The sequence below is a fragment of the Castor canadensis genome, chromosome 7 (genome assembly GCF_047511655.1).
Source record: "Castor canadensis chromosome 7, mCasCan1.hap1v2, whole genome shotgun sequence".
In the NCBI taxonomy this organism is placed as follows: domain Eukaryota; kingdom Metazoa; phylum Chordata; class Mammalia; order Rodentia; family Castoridae; genus Castor; species Castor canadensis.
Window position 1 is genome coordinate 93,880,608 of NC_133392.1, and position 16,955 is coordinate 93,897,562.

A 16,955-nucleotide genomic window follows, 5' to 3' on the forward strand; every position below is an offset into this window, starting at 1 on the left:
AAATGTGGTATCTATACACAATGGAATTTTATGCAGCCATGAAGAAGAACGAAATGTTATCATTCGGTGGTAAATGGATGGAATTGGAGAACATCATTCTGAGTGAGGTTAGCCTGGCCCAAAAGACCAAAAATCGTATGTTCTCCCTCATATGTGGACATTAGATCAAGGGCAAACACAACAAGGGGACTGGACTTTGATCACATGATAAAAGCGAGAGCACATAAGGGAGGGGTGAGGATAGGTAAGACACCTAAAAAACTAGCTAGCATTTGTTGCCCTTAATGCAGAGAAGCTAAAGCAGATACCTTAAAGCAACTGAGGCCAATAGGAAAAGGGGACCAGGAACTAGAGAAAAGGTTAGATCAAAAAGAATTAACCTAGAAGGTAACACCCACGCACAGGAAATCAATGTGAGTCAATGCCCTGTATAGCTATCCTTATCTCAACCAGCAAAACCCCTTGTTCCTTCCTATTATTGCTTATACTCTCTCTACAACAAAATTAGAGATAAGGGCAAAATAGTTTCTGCTGGGTATTGAGGGGGGGGAGTGGGAGGGGGTGGGGTGGGTGGTAAGGGAGGGGGTGGGGGCAGGGGGGAGAAATGAACCAAGCCTTGTATGCACATATGAATAATAAAAGAAAAATGAAAAAAAAAAAAGCCAACAACTATCACAGCCAAAAAAAATAAAAACTCCAGAAATCTAAAATAAGATTTTAATTGTCTGCTGTTGCTCTTAATACTTTAATTTTTAGATGCATATTCAGTAATTGTCTTTTCATGCAATAATTTCTTAGTGTAACTTTATATGTTTCCTTTTCTCTAAGACAGTTGATTCACATTTGTTTTTCACTATTAATGGTATGGATACATGAAATATGCACCTACATTGCCCATGTCTTCATGCTTGGTGAAATGTATCAACTTGTGTCTCACAAACACTGGTATTCTGATAAATTCTATTTTATATAATACTCATGAAAAGAGGAGGAAAGCATGGTACATTTATAATTTTAAGTACTGTACTTAATGTATGTACTACAACCAAGAACACATAAAAGTTCTGTTTTGATAAAAAGAAAATCTTGGGAACCAAATGATCCTTTAATGTATTACACATGTAATGACAAAGAATTTTTCACAAATTCTGGATCCATACCCTACAAATATTATTTCTTTTCTACTTCCCATCTTCACTGAGTGCCACAGGAAACATTTAAATTTTAATATGGCTTGGCACATTCATGTCACAATAAGTAAGGATGTATAATGAGTAACAAGAATATTTCCACGGGCTATTTCTTCACCAGAATAGCCCACAAAAGCTAAACTACACACAAAGTCTACAAACAACATTAAAAATACTCTGCTAAGAACAGGGTCTGCCTGGAAGCGAGCGAGGTGAGGGAAGGGGGAGAAATGACCCAAACAGTGTATGCACATATGAATAAGCGAATAAAATAAAAAAAATTTTTTAAAAATACTCTGCTACACCTAGACTGAATCTATCACAATTTGAACTTCCACTTAACAAGATCCCAAAATGCTCTTGGCTACTCTTAAGTTACCATAAATGAGGGAACAGAGAAATCAATGAAATCAAGACTTCAAAAGATTGTCTCTAAATATAGTACTTTTGCAAACTGCATAAAAATGTATGACCCTGTGAACACATTCAAGGACTTGGAAGAATCCTGTGCAAGTGAATAGCTCTGCTACCTTAAGATTCATCAATTTCATGGATTTACCATGAATCCAACTTACAGAAAGAGCAGCATTTTCAATAAGTATAGGTGAGTTCAATAAGAAAGATCTGTGATCTGAAAAAAATGGACCACTGGTATAATCTCAAGCCAAGAGACAGAAAACAACACTGATTTCAGACACTCTCCTTAAAGTAATGCTACTATGGTTTTGAAATGAATTGTCCCCCAAAAGATTTATGTGTTTAAGACTTGGTACCCAGCTGGTGAATCTAGTCACTGAGCGGTGACTGGATCATGAAGGCTCTGACCTAATCAATGGATTAATCCACTGATGGAATAGGTTGTTGAAAAAGCAAGTCACTAAGGGCATGTCTTTAGAGGCTGTATATTTTCCTAGGCTCGTCTCTGCACATTCCTTTCTGACAAGAAGTGAGCAAGCTACATGCTCTCACCACCATGATATTCTGGCTCACATCAGGCCCAAAGAAATGGATCCAGCCAGCCTTATACAAACCTCAAGCCTAAATAAATTCTTTCCTCATTTAAACTGTTTCTCTCAGATATTTTTCGAAGTAACACAAGTGTGACTAACACACATAAGTAACATGTTTATGTAAGTTCTAAATTCACATCTTTCTTGTTTGCATGTGACATGAATATTGGAAGAATTATGAGATGTGTTAGTCATAAAGTATCCTTGATTGATTTATATGACAATTATTAAATGGCTATAGATATTTCAGAAATATCTGAAAGATATTATTGGCTCTAAAATTAATTGTGGAATAACAAACAGTATGAAAAAAATCTTAAATTGCTAAAATATAGTTATAAAATAGGCATAGTAAAGTAATAAAAATGGGTCATGCAAATCTGCAAGATATGTAACTATGTATTAGTCAAATGCCATCAGAACACTCATTACTCAATCATTTTCCTCACATGATATGGAAAGTAGTTTTTTTTGTTGCTGCTGTATTGCTCTATAGGCTATATGTTTACAATTTTGGAACATAATGTCTAGAAAATTAATGAGATGGAAATCAGTGACAATTAAAACTGCTTTTAAGTAATTTAAGAGCAAATCCTTTTCTCTTGTCATTTAATAAACTTAGTCTAATAGAGAACATTATGAATACCACTGGGTCACTACTGCTGTCCTGCTATTAAAGCAGTCATAAAACAAAATAAGGATTTGGGGTGAACCAATGACAAAGGATGTTCTCTCTAACTAATAATATGTAGGTGTTTTATTACTTAGAAATCTTCTTAAATGTACAAAGATAATTAGAAAAATTCTCAGCTCTATCCCAATCATATTTGGTTATTGTTCATTAAATAATAAAATGTAGTAAATATTAAATACCATATTTTATTTTTGTTGCTTTGTCTTTTTTTTTTTTAATTGATAGTGCTGGGGTTTGAATTCAGGTCTTCGCTCTTGCAAAGCATGCTACGGCTTGAGCCACACCTCCAGTCCCAAATAGCATATTTTAAATGGTAAAATTACTCCAAATCTTGAATGAATACATGTATGACTCTCCTGTTAGTAAAAATAAAATTGTACAGCACTAAAAATAATTCTAGATTCTTAAGTGAAGTTTTAACTTGTAATTAAAAAAAAACTTAGAAAATATGTATTATATTACCTTTTAGTAGAATTGGTCTAAGAGGAGAGTTGTGGGAACTGAGGAGACAGAAGAAAAGCTAGATCTAAAGCAAAATTAGGGACTGAGCCCTGTTGTGAAACTCTAAAATAAATCTCTTTACTACTCTTTATAACTGTAGTTTGTCTATTCTTTTCTGTTTACTTAATGTTGTGTTAAGTGGGAGTATCTGTGAAAGTTCTTACAATGCAGCAAATATATCATATTTGAAATCACTCCCTTTGCTGCTGTCTTTCATTCCCTCTCCCCCAATCCTGGAACAGTCTCAACAGGTATCAGTTTTGCATTTACTCAGATGTGTATACATTATTTGGACCACCTCCCCCCATTCTCCCTGCCTCTGGGCATAACCTGTTCTTGCACTCTTGTTCTCCGATTTGGTGGAAGAAAAAATATAAAGTTTTTGCTAGTTTGAGATAAAAATAGCTATATAGGGAGGTACTGTGTGTTGTTTCCATGCATATGTGTATTACAACAGAAACTGGTTCATCTCAAGCAGACCTCTCACTACTCCCTAGTCCCCTTCCCATGGTGGCTTCGGCTACTTTAAGATGACGATATTCATTCCTGTACAGTGAGCACATCAACAAGTTCAAGTTTTTGGTTTCCTTCCCTTGTCCTATCCATCTTGTGCAGTCTCCCCTTAGTGTGACCAATGTCCAATAATATTACTGTGCTTATTTCAGGTCTGTAATCTGCATATGAGGGAGAACATGAGATTTTTGGCCTTCTGAGCCTGACTAACTACACTTAAGATGATGTTCTCCAGTTCCATCCATTTACCCATGAATGACAAAATTTCATTCTTCTTTGTGGTTGAATAAAATTCCATTGTCTTTACTTCAAAGTTTTCTTTATTCTTTACCATATCAGAATAAGACCAATATTAAGAGCCAAGCATGGTGGCCCAAACCTATAATCTAGCACTTGGGAGGCTGAGGGAGGAGGGTTTTGAGTTTGAGGCCCACCCAGGGCTACATAGTGAGACCCTGTCTCAAACAAAACAAATTAAAAAAAAAAAAAAACTTCCCCTACCTAAGTCAACCTGTAGCTGCCAAAAACAAAACAAAATTCAAAGTTTAATTTATTCAAGCTCTGGATTTCACGGAATAATATTTAGTATATTGAAAACTAGTAACACTTGTGCCCTTAGGGAAAATGTTTTTGCCTTCCTCACCTAATGGAAAGAACACATAATATAAAAAGTAAAACTCCATATATCATTAGGAAGTACCAGTGAAAACAAGAAATAAGACTTACATTCTCAGTCTTCAGTATCTAGTAAGAGAAATGTTTTATAAATTTTCAATTTTAAAGGAGGAACAGGGGACCTTGCTGTAGAATCTTTATGTGGCACTACTTCTTCTTCCCTCATTTGGTAAGTGGGGTCATAAGGGATATCTAGATGATTTGTCTTCTGAGCCGTTTTGTAGCTTATTAGTCTTTCTTGTAGCTAAATGTGAATGCTTAATATGGTTCATGATTTTTACTGCCGATACTCTCTCTTTCCTATGACGAGTGCTCTGGTTAAAATTGCGTTCAATTAGATATACCAAGAAGGGCTTTAGTGGTTATTTATTACTATACTAAGGTTCAAGACTATACTACGCTTGGCCACAGAGATGCAGTTCTCACTCTTGGTTGTCTTGAAACAACTCAGTCAGGTGTGAAAGAATTTGTGGAAATCCATCAAGTAACAAAAGTAACTTAAATATATTGCAGAGAAGTATCAGGTTAGTAGCAGCTGAGGTTATCTGTTTTCCTCCTCATGTATTTCATCCTAATAGACAAATGGTTGATAAACTGGTACCACAAATTAGATTATTAAGTATAGTGAATAAATATACTAAGCAAAAGAAAACCTCCAACTCATAAGCATTTATAATAATACAAGAATGAAAATAACCCACTCTCAAAATACTATGAAACACCAACTTAGACGAAAATGTAGATTGTGCTAATTTTTTAGTCTCTGAAAAATGCCATTAATGAGGTAAATGTGAAGATCTTAGAAAGGTAAGTATAAAATTTATTGTTATCATTAAAGAGATCAGGAAACATGTATTAATTTGAATTTTAAAAAAGCCTTTCCTACAGTTTTGACTTGGACACAAGGTTTCTTTTTAAAGACTGAATGATCAATATAAAAGTTAAGAGGCTAGTATGTTAAAGAGAGTACACACAAACTAAAATCTATAATCCTCAAGTCTGCTAGAACACTGGCAGAACTGTTACAGCTTTTTAATGGATTTTCTTGGTTAAATTCTGAAAAGCTTCACTATTCACCTCTTCTTATAAGTAAAGTTGTATGTGTTTAAGTCATACCCTTTGTTTAAATATTTTGCACAATTAATATTCATTGCTACATTTGAAAATAACAAGTATATAAAATCTAAATAACAGAATGGAATTTCAAAGTTATTTAAGAATAAATTTTCAGGACCAGGCATAGTGGTGCCTGGAGGGTGAAGCAAGAGGATCATGCATTCAAGGTCAACCTGGGCTTCACAGTGAGTCCCTGTCTCCAAAAAACAAACAAAAATAAATTTTCACGAAATTTTACTGAGGTTTTAATTAATCAACGAATAGATAATTTGAGGTTTCAGCCTCAGTGGCACATAATTCCAACTTTTTTCAAAGGCTCAAATTTTGAAAAACAACAACAACAACAAAAAAAAGTATCACATTGCCACTCCTTTCCATGAATATTTTTAAAACAAGCGAGAATATACATGCAGCAATGGAACTATGTGTATGGTGGACAATGACAGTTGATTCCCCAAGTGTAATGAAAAGGAGTTAGAATACAATGAGGCACCCCCATCCCTCTGTAGTTCTAACAATCAGATATTCAATAACTCTTTTAAAATAGAGCCATGGCCTATCAGCCTCTCCACCCCCAAGAGAGGGTCCTATGCCTTGCCTGGTCGCAAGAACAGAAAGCTGGCATGATAGAGTAAAAGATCACTCTGCTTTTCCCAAACTGCATGGTCTTTTCCATGAAGTTTTACTTGCAACCCAAGGATGGAAGTATGTTCTTAATTTTCCAGTTTCAGTGCATCTACTGTAATGTAAAGAACCACAGAACAGACAAAGCAATGCATGTACATATCAAGGTATACATTCCTTCAAATCCACAGGGACACCAAAAATGTTGCCACTGAAGTTGCTCTTGGGTTAAAAATGTTGCATAAAATGTAACGATTATACTTGGAAATAATAGGCTAGCACATTGACAGGTTTAGAAAAGGGAAAGTCAAGGATAGAAAGTTCCTGAATAGATTATCTGGTGGCTGTGTAGTAGAGCTTATTTCTATCATCCCAAGCTTTATGTCACTTAGGTTTAGTTAATTAAATTGTACCTGAATTCTAGAGACTAGATTATTTTTTCACATTTCCCTTAGGATGAAAATCCCTGACTTGTACCCTTGTACCACTGCTTCATAAATCATGCATTTATTCATTATCTGGTTCCATGTGAGCAGGCTCCTGCCTAATTCTTACTGGTCTATGCAAGGTAATTACCATTTTCTTGATTTCTATCTTGAAATTCTGCTGTCTTTGGAACACCCAATGCGTCTTTTTTTTTTTTAATTTGAGCTATCAGAATAGAATATTCTTCAACATCATCAAGAAAAACAACCTACCTCTTTTGTGTTTTACTATTTACTTATAGGACAATACCCTCCAATGTCTAGACTAAGTTCCATTGATGGCGACTCTACCTCTGCAGCTGAAATGCGGACGATCTCCAGGCCTTTTGCATGCTCAAGCTACATAGTCTCTTTGGGTAAGATCATCTATTCACCTAAAGCTATCAACTTGAAGTTTATGCCTGCTTCATCTAATGTTATTCCTTACTCAAGTGAATGCCAACCCTGCACAGACAACTACTTGCTGTACCATTTATAAATTTGACATTCTGTTTCCAAATAAACCAAAGGGGCTAAAATGGTCACTGTAACCACCAAAAATATACCTAATTTTATTTAATAAGAAACCTGGTGTAGTTACATATGATGTTCTACACAGCTGTTATATATAAGTGTGCTAAGAAATTTGGCTAAAAGCTTTGAAGGAGCTAGGCCAGTTTCCTAAATCTAGGAACTTCACGTTTCTTCTTTACTTAGGCAAATTCAGTAAAAGAAAAAAAAGAAGTCAGTTACTTACACATAATATGCTTTCCTACCTCAAGGAAGAAGTGAAATATTTATTCTTACTATCCTCTTCAGATTAATACATACTACACTCAGTGCCTCTTATTACAAAGGAACACTGATATGAAATACGCTGTAAGACAGGACCTACCTATGTACATTAACCTTATATCCAATGCTGAAAAAAAATCAGTAAATATCTACATACTTAAATTACTTTCAGATCTTTAAGCCAAAGTGCTAAAAACTAGACATACTGTAAAGCATAATTTAAAGCAACAAACCACCTTAATGACAATGGGCACATCCTTAAGGGTAAGGCACATAAAGGGACAATTGGAGAAGAGGACCTCAGGTACAAATACTGTTCAATGATTAAAGATACCCACTATATTATATTCAAGAATTGCAAAGAACTGACACTATTTACTAATTTACTATTTACTCTTATTTATCAAACACTTCAGAATAATAGCAGATGTCCTCTTTTTTATGAATAAATTTGAAGTGTTATAACTGTTTTATATTATTTAAGTTGCCCTACAGCAATTATCTTCAAAGATGTATCTATAATGGTGATTACAATGTTAAAATGGGGTTAATGCTGCTAGTTTTGGAATTATCCCCTTACCTGAGCTAATATACCGTATACTGTTTACATTTTGGTAACAGTAAAGAGAACTGTATACTTTCGCAGAAATTAAACATCTCCAATCTCTAGATCTTTTTTCTTTCTGGTGGGGATGAAGTTTGAACTCAGGTATGCATGTCCACAAAGCAAGCAATCTACTGCTTGAACCACACCTCCAGTACATTCTGCTCTGGCTATTTGGAGATGAGGTCTTGGGAACTATTTGCCTGAGCTAGCCTCAAACTACAATTCTCTAGATCTCAGCCTCTCAAGTAGCAAGGATTACAGGTGGGAGCCACCAGCACCTGGCTTCTAGATCCTTTTGAAGGTGCCGTGATATCAACAAATGCAGTCTCCTGCATATGAAAATAACTTGATACTTTATCTTGTACACTTCCTATGATAATGACATTCACATGTACAAGTATGGTAAGACTTACATATCTGACTAGATACCTGCTGTGTATGTAAATGTATATAACCTGGCAAATAAAGATGACCTACAATGCACAATCCTGTAAAGCTAGCTCTTACAAATCTTCTTTTTGTACCAACTCCCACTGCATTTGTTCATCAGTCAAGTGAAAACAGGTAATCATACATAATTCACTTTCTACTTCCTTCTGCCTGCGTCTGGATTCGGACCACATATCACTCTCATTTAAAAGGTAGACCAACAGGCAAAGCAAAGATAAATGGTCCAAGACTAGTGTGTGTCTTACTGGCTCCCTAGCACAGATAGTACCCAAACTTTAAAATAGCATCTGCAAAATGTTCTACAGGTTTAGTATCAGTCATCTGAATTGCATGGGAATGGAAGTGTTTCAGATTTTCAATGTAGGGATATTTGCATCGACACAATGAGATGCTGTGTAGATAAGACACAAATCTAAACACAAAATTTATTTACATTTTACACAAGCCTTGTATACACAGCCTGAAGTAATTTTATAAAATATTTTCAGTGGGCCTGTCCTTAGACTGCAAACTTGTCAAGTGAGGTTACGTTTAGTAGCATTTCCATTTATGGCATGTTGTTGGTGCTCAAGAGGTCAAGATTTTGGAGCATTTAGGATTTTAGATTTTCAACTTAAAGAATCCATTTTACCAATGAAACTTCAGTTATTAAAATGGATCTTACATAGTTCATAGAGGATTTAAGTTCTAAGTAAGAATGCCTTTATAAGGTGCAATTTATGCAAATGAGATGTGCTTTCAATTTTCAGTAACAATTTCTTAAAAATATAAGTGAAAACATTTTTGATGGAACACTTTCAAAAATTGGATGATTTTCTCTTCTTTCATAAAAACACCTAGATGATCAGTGCCAACATTTTAAAAATTAAGTTATTATAGTATGCTGTTAATTAAAAAAATATGCTAATAGCTATTGCTATGACTCATACTCTAAGTCATGGGTATTTTAAAGATCATTTTTTCATCTTTTCCTTTAATCCTTCACATCACCTTTTGATGTTTTCACTGTGTCTGTACTGTATGGACCACCCCATCTAGAAAATTTGCATTTCTGCAGTAGGGTGCGCTAGTAAATAAACTAGAAAGCTCATTACAATATTGTATTCAGAAAAGGGAAAAGCTGGAAGGGGGAGGGCTTTGAATAGAAGGATTAAGGGTTTTCCTAGTAAACGAAATATGAAAGTAATAATGATAATAAACTCTGTGGCCTTAAATGTTCCTTTAAAATACATTAACCATTGTGGAAATAATGGAGACTGCTGGACAAAGAAATTATGGAGAAGAGACATATTATTGTAATAGTCAATCACAATTTTAACTAACCACCATGTCAATATCTTATATATAGAAATTTTTAAATTAAGATGCAAGGAATACCATAATTTTTTTTAAGAGGGAGATGAAAGACTTAGGTACTTTCTGTCTAAAACACAGTTCCTGGTGTGTGATGTTTGATTTAGAATTTTTCAACTTTATCATGGTATAAAGGCAATGCACATTTGACAGAATGGTATTTCAAACTTTTGATCTGTGAAATACTGACATGCAGATGCACTACAATTATTGGCAGCAAACCTCAGCTCACAGTCAGCCATATGATCACGAGGGTAAGCAACCAGTACCCTACAGGGCACTGTGATGTTCAGTAGGTTAGAATATTTTCAATATACAAAGGATTTGTTGGAATATATCCCCACTGCAAGTTGAGGAGCATCTGTATTACCTACTTTCTGCAGTTAATGAACTAGGGCTTAATAGATAAAGAAATAAAGAAAAAAACTATTCAAATTCAATACCACCAGAAATCACCAGAGCTTACTTACATTTCAACCCAAGAATTCAAGTATTCTACCACATCTGACTATAATACCTATCCCTACCATACTGAATTACAATCTTTAGAAAATAACTAAAGACCAATTTATAATCATTTATATCACTTTAACACAAACCGCAGTGCATTAGGCACTTAATGATGTCACATTTTATATTGCCATGAATTTTAATTTCCCAAATTGTAGGCAAAAGTTTTTATTCAGCAGAAAAGGAATGATTTGAATTATCAAGAGTGGAACCATATTAGACTGTATCTGTCCTATCTGTATACTATGTGAAGAAGTCAGAAATTCTTACCATTCTGTTAAACACTTTCCATCTTGCCTTACCACACCTGTTACATGAATAACACTTTACTATTTCTCTAACATTATAGTGCATTCATGACTGAGCAAAGCTAAATCTGCTAGAAAGACAATCAGAAGTTGCTAACCTGTTGAAAGGATTTTTATCTAGTCCCTTGGAGAAAACAAGAGATTCTACACTTAACTGTGTTCTTTCTTAACTTGCATTGTTTTACATTTTTATTAGCGTATATTAGTTGTACAGGGGGGTTCACTGAGACATTTATGTATATGCTTACAAAGTATCTTAATTAGATTCACCCCTTCCATCATTCTCCCTCTACTCTCTTCTTAAAATAATTTCAACAGGTTTCACTATACTATTTTCATTCATGTATACAAAGTACACTGACCACATTCACCTTCCTTCATCCTCTCCATTTACCCTCTCCCATACAGGGCCAGTTTTACCTTCCTGTCCTTCATTTTTTAAGTATATTTTGATTGTTCAAGGGGATTTCATCTTGGTATTTCACACATGTGTGTACCATACTGTAGTTAGATTAACCCCTTCTATAAATTCTCTTTATCACTCTTTTCCCTATTCCTCAACAGCTTTCAGTATATTTTGTTATACTATCTTCATACAAAGATACAATGTATTGATATTATCTCTCTATCATTCTCTTTTCCCCTCTGGCCTCTTCCTAGTCCCCTCAGACAGACACACTATTACAATTATGTTCTTTCTCTCACTGTCTCTTCCTACACATATATATGTATAAACATACATATATGTGTGCTTATTATATGTATGTATATAAGATTATGGATGCATTTATGAATACATTTATCTTTTAGGTCTAACTTCTCCATATGAAGAAGAAAAGACAAAAACTGGGAGAAAATATTTGGAAAAGACATAACGGATAAAAAGGACTTTTATTTAAAATATACGAAGAACTCTTAAACAGTAAGAAAACAACCCTGTTAAAAATGGGCTAAGATTTAACAGACACATCACCAAGGAGGATATACAAAGAGCAATAAGCTTATGAAATGTTCAACATTATATATCATTAGGAAACTATAAATTAAAACAATGAGATGCCATTGCACATCTATTATAATGGCTAAGATCCAAGTGCTGGCAAAAGTGTGGAGCAACAAGTTCTCCCCTTCATTTGCTGGTGGAAATGCAAGAGGGCAGTCACTTTGGAAGTTTCTTATAAAACTACCCATTCTCTTACCATACAATCCAGCCATGACACTCCTTGACATTTACCCAAACAAATTGAAAACTTAAGTCCACACAAAAGCTCCACATAGATATTGATAGTACCTTTATTCATAAATGCTGAAACTTCAGAGCAATCAAGTTGCCACACTCAGTGTATTGAACAGATAAACTGTGCTAACATCTAGCCAATGGACTACCATTCTGCGCTGAAAAGAAATGCACTATCAAGCTAGGACATGGCAAAAATGCATTACTAAATGAAAGAAGTCAATATGGAAAGGCTACATAATATGTGATCTCAGATACAACATTTTGGAAAAAAGTAAAGTGGAAAAAATATAGAGATTCATGGTTGCCAGGGGTCACTGAGGAGGAAGGAAGGGACGGAAAAAGTGAAGCACAGAGAATTTGTAGGGCAGTAATGCTGGATCCAAATCATAAGACATTTGATAAAGCTCACATAGTGTACAACACCAAGAGCAAGTCCTAGTGGAAAGTGAACTTCAGGTGATAAAGATGCACCAATGTAGAGTCACTGAGTATAACTAACGCAATGCTCTGGGGGAGACGATGATAATGAGGGAGGTGGTACTTATCTGGGAGATCTCTGTACTTTCTGTGCAATTTTGCTGTGAAACTATAATTGCTCAAAAAATTAAAGTTTATGTAAAAAAACAAAAGTTAAGGAGCAATTATTGGCAAAGCTAAACTTTTAAACATTCTTGATTATGACAGAAAATGTTTCCAATTTTTGATATCTTAAAAATTTACATTTATAATATTCTTCTTTCCCTCTATTTTATGATGTAAAATAAATAAAAAGATGTATTACATATACTTTCTTTCATCAATAGAAACATGATGCAGATTTAAATGTTGTAGAATACATAATTTAAAGCAGAAATCAACATTAGTAGGTAAAATTCTAATTCAGTTTAATACCTAGGTTGAGACATGGACTTTAGCTATCCACTTTGGAATTAACAGTAATTTTATATACTTGGATATAGTGGCTAACATGGATATTCACACACAAGTATTTACCTTTGTGTCATTATTTTGAAGGCATCTGGGAGGTAGCAGTCTGTATTCTCCATCTGAAATGGGTCAGCATCACAAATCTTGTCATCTGTTCGCCCGTAGTTAGCGCTCTCAATCATGATGACATCACTGCCTGGACATCGCAGATCTATAGAATAACCTTCACAGGATAGTTCTCGTCTAACTAACCCAAATGGTAAAGCTGCTCTGCTGAAACCTGAAAATAAAAAAAAAAAAACTACACATTAACTCATGCACATATAAACTATTTTAATAAGGCATTTTGCAATAAGAGATACCAGAAATTCACGTATTTATTCTCCCCATCCCTCCTCCAGTACTGGGGATTGAACCCAGAACCTTTACCTGAGCTATACACACAGCCCTTTTGTTTTTATTTTGTTTTGTAGATAAGGTCCAACTAAATTTGCTTGGGCTGACCTTGAGTTTACAATCCTCCTGCTTCCTGCTAGGATTACAGGTGCAAGTCACATGCTGGGCTTCATGTATTTATTCTTACTGACATGTCTAAAATTTATTATTAGTTTTTTTATACATTTTATTTGGATTCATCACTTTTACAAGTCACTTAAAATTAATTTAACAAAGTATTTTCTTCATAATAAAGCATAAACACAAACTATATGGCTCCTTTTGAGTAAATCCAAGGCAAAACGACAAATTTATTTGACTTAATAAAGAGCACCAAGTTTAATATATATCAAAGAAACAAATAATCAATGAACAATTTTCAAAGGTGCAATGGAATACAAGCTCTGCCATTTATCAGCTTTACTTTCCCATTATCTAATATATATAGATACATAGATTAGCTGCTGTCAGCAGCATTATCATAAAAATAGCTTTGTCTTAGAAATTTTCACCCAAAAATAACTATGATCCTTATGATAGTGAAATACATATGGCACAGTAACTGTTTTCTAATTTACAGACACTATATTTAAAGCTGACACATTTGACAGGATTCAGCAGATGGTCAAAAAAGACAGCATTGTTTCAATCTAATTCAATAAATTTCTTTCAACAAAGAATTTTGGCTCTTTTACCAAAAGCAGTAAAATTTCTCTATGCATCAGTTTTATAATCCATGAAATGGAGGTGAAATATCTATGATATTATTTTTCTTAAAATTAAATAATTTTCAAAAAAATATTTAAAGTCCTACATGAATTTATATATGATCCAATGGGTAGTACAGAAAACTGTTGTTCATGTGTGCTAAAAATAGAATTTTTGGTTTTATCCACAGTTATCAATTTGGGGTCCGATAAAGTAGTATTAGAGCTTAGAACAAAAGGTAAAAAGCAGAGAAAGCCAAAGCTAGCAAAGAAGTCTGCATCAGAAAGCCATCTGTGCTGAACCGATGTGGCCTGTTACTTATGCCTTAGCCTATACATTCAAACCTTCTCATAAACTGCCCAAACTTGTAGTTTAGGTCTCCAGCCTGTCTCTTTCTATATCATTCTTACTGTGAAAGGCAATACTTTATTTTTTATCTCTATCTGCATCCTATGAGTTATCCCATATATCCTATTTATAGAAAAAACTGACAGAAGAAAAGAAATTATTCCAAGTTGTAAACGTCCAACTTAAAAAATCTGGATTGTGTCCAGGTCAATCCAGTGCCAAAACCAGTTCTCAGTATCCTTGTTGTGCAATACCCCTCACTTATTCAATGAAAGAGAAAGCATCCTGGATAAAATCTTCTTTCTAGAATGTAAATAATCCTCTAGAAGTGTTACTGGATCACACACTGATAGGATTTATGATACCAGCAACTCTCAAACTTGGCTGAACCCTTGGTTCTACAGAGAGCACTAAACGTATACATGGATTGAACAGGGAAGAGGAAAAACATAAACTGGAACACAGAAATCTTCAGGGAATCATGGTGAACCCCAACCTTTGTATTCACTAAGGTTTATGGTGTTATGATAGCATCAAACATGTGTGGAGAGATGCACTAGTAACAAAGAAGAAATACAGAAATAAGGCTTGGTAAATGTCAGCATTGTGGAAAACCCACCACACTTCCAAAAGAAAGCTCTTCCTCAACAAGGGCAGAGGGTGGGGACTATACAGATACTCACACTGATACCTTTTCCTGATCCTGTACTGAACAAACAATTCGTATTAAATGTTTAATTGAAAATACTTGCATGGCTTTAGAAGCTATTACATATTTGTGACAAAAGCTATGTGGAAATACAAACAGTGACATCTAGTAGAGTTTTAGAGTACAGCCTATTTCAAAGGCAGAAGTGATCTGTGTTACAATTCTATAATAATCACACCATTAGAAAATGTTAGAAGTATTAGAACATGTTATTAAAAGACTGACTTACAGCCATAATTCATAATTCCTACCATTTTCTCAAAAACAGGATTATGAAGCTCTGCAATTTTTAAACTGAGTCCTTTAATTTTTATTTTTGTTAGTTTCTAGGATTACAGTTATGGCTGTAAGTGAACCTTTCTCTGCTTTTTAAAGATATTTGGGAAGTTATGTATCTGAGTGTCTTATTGTTTTGATAATGCAAAGATATCTTAAAGTCCAAGTCATAGTCATCCAAAAAAAAAAAGGAAAGTAAAGATCAACATACTTTAATAATTTAGTAGACTTCTAACACAGAGTCTACCAGAGAAAAGAGATCATGGTACTTGTGTTGTGCTTTCACTGAAAACAACTTACAAGTTCTCGATAGTGAAAACTGTTTACCCAAAGCTATAATGTCTATTTTTTTAAAAATCATAAATGCTCTTATTTCTAAGTTCTTCTTCTCTGACTTGTTTTCATTGAATTTTATTTTACTAACACGCTTATGAGTAACAGTAACTGTAATGGTGTAGATTCATTTTTAATAGACATCTACCCTGCTTGACTGTGACAGCAAGGTTCTTAGTTACAATCTCAGACCTAGAATAGACAGTGTTCTCAATTTTAATGAATGTTATGAAACCAAGCCATTGAATCAAACCAGCATTCATTTACCATAACAGAAATTACAATTTCTTTTCTCTGTAACATCTACTTCTTTTCATGGTGAAGATAAAAATGGTGAGCATTAAAAAACAGACACACTACCTATAATCACTGTAAACTACATGCTACCACAAAAACTATATGCTGTCAATTTATGGTTTTTTATGTATCAATGGGGTTTGTTAGTGTTCTCATTAGACAGATAGATTACATATTTATAAATTTTCCAGTATCTAAATTCTTGGATTTCTAACCAGAAAAAAGGGCACAAAGAGAGGAGTATTATAATAGGTAATATTTACCCAACAATTGCTATGTGCTATTACTGGTCTAAATGTTTAATACTGATCAACTTGTTTTTTGCCCAACATCATTCGCTCCCAAGAAAATTAGATTAATTACTGCTATAACACTAATTTCAGAGTATGAAATTAAGGCACCACAAAGCAGTTTACTCAGCAAATCAAGGATTACTACAAGTTAGATTCTGCCTCATGCATCATGTTCAAACTCCAGAGCACATGCTTACAAAACATATAGATATTAATGAAAGTCATATTTGTAGAAATGGAGAAATATGCACCCTACAAATGAAGAAAGCACAACAGGTAATGTTCCAATGGGTCCATATGGAAAGAGCACTAAGCACTGGTGTTGAGGCTCTCTCTGAGTGATTCTCATGAACTCAAGCAAGTCATTTGCTTTTCTGAGTTTTCATTTTTTTTTCTAAAGAATTAAAGTCATTTCAAAGTCCTTTAAAACTTCCCCAATCTATGAGTCTAAACAGACAAGCTCCTTTTAATCAAATACACATCATGCTATTCCAACATTTTCAGGTGATCACCAATTGCTAAAGTTTTTGCTTTATTTCTTTAAAACGTGTATGACATTGTTGACATGGATGGATTGTG

The 16,955-nt window shown here is 34.3% G+C and overlaps 1 protein-coding gene across 41 annotated transcripts in view; it reads right to left on the reverse strand.

Annotated features, from left to right (window-relative positions):
• The window catches only part of Adgrl2 (adhesion G protein-coupled receptor L2), a 620,387-nt gene that overhangs the window by 71,581 nt on the left and 531,851 nt on the right, over nucleotides 1-16,955 (reverse strand). For all 41 annotated transcript variants that reach the window (XM_074079630.1, XM_074079629.1, XM_074079627.1 and 38 more), the window contains one exon: nucleotides 13,044-13,257. In XM_074079630.1, the coding sequence (XP_073935731.1) occupies nucleotides 13,044-13,257 (214 nt within the window). The remainder of the gene's footprint in view (nucleotides 1-13,043; nucleotides 13,258-16,955) is intronic.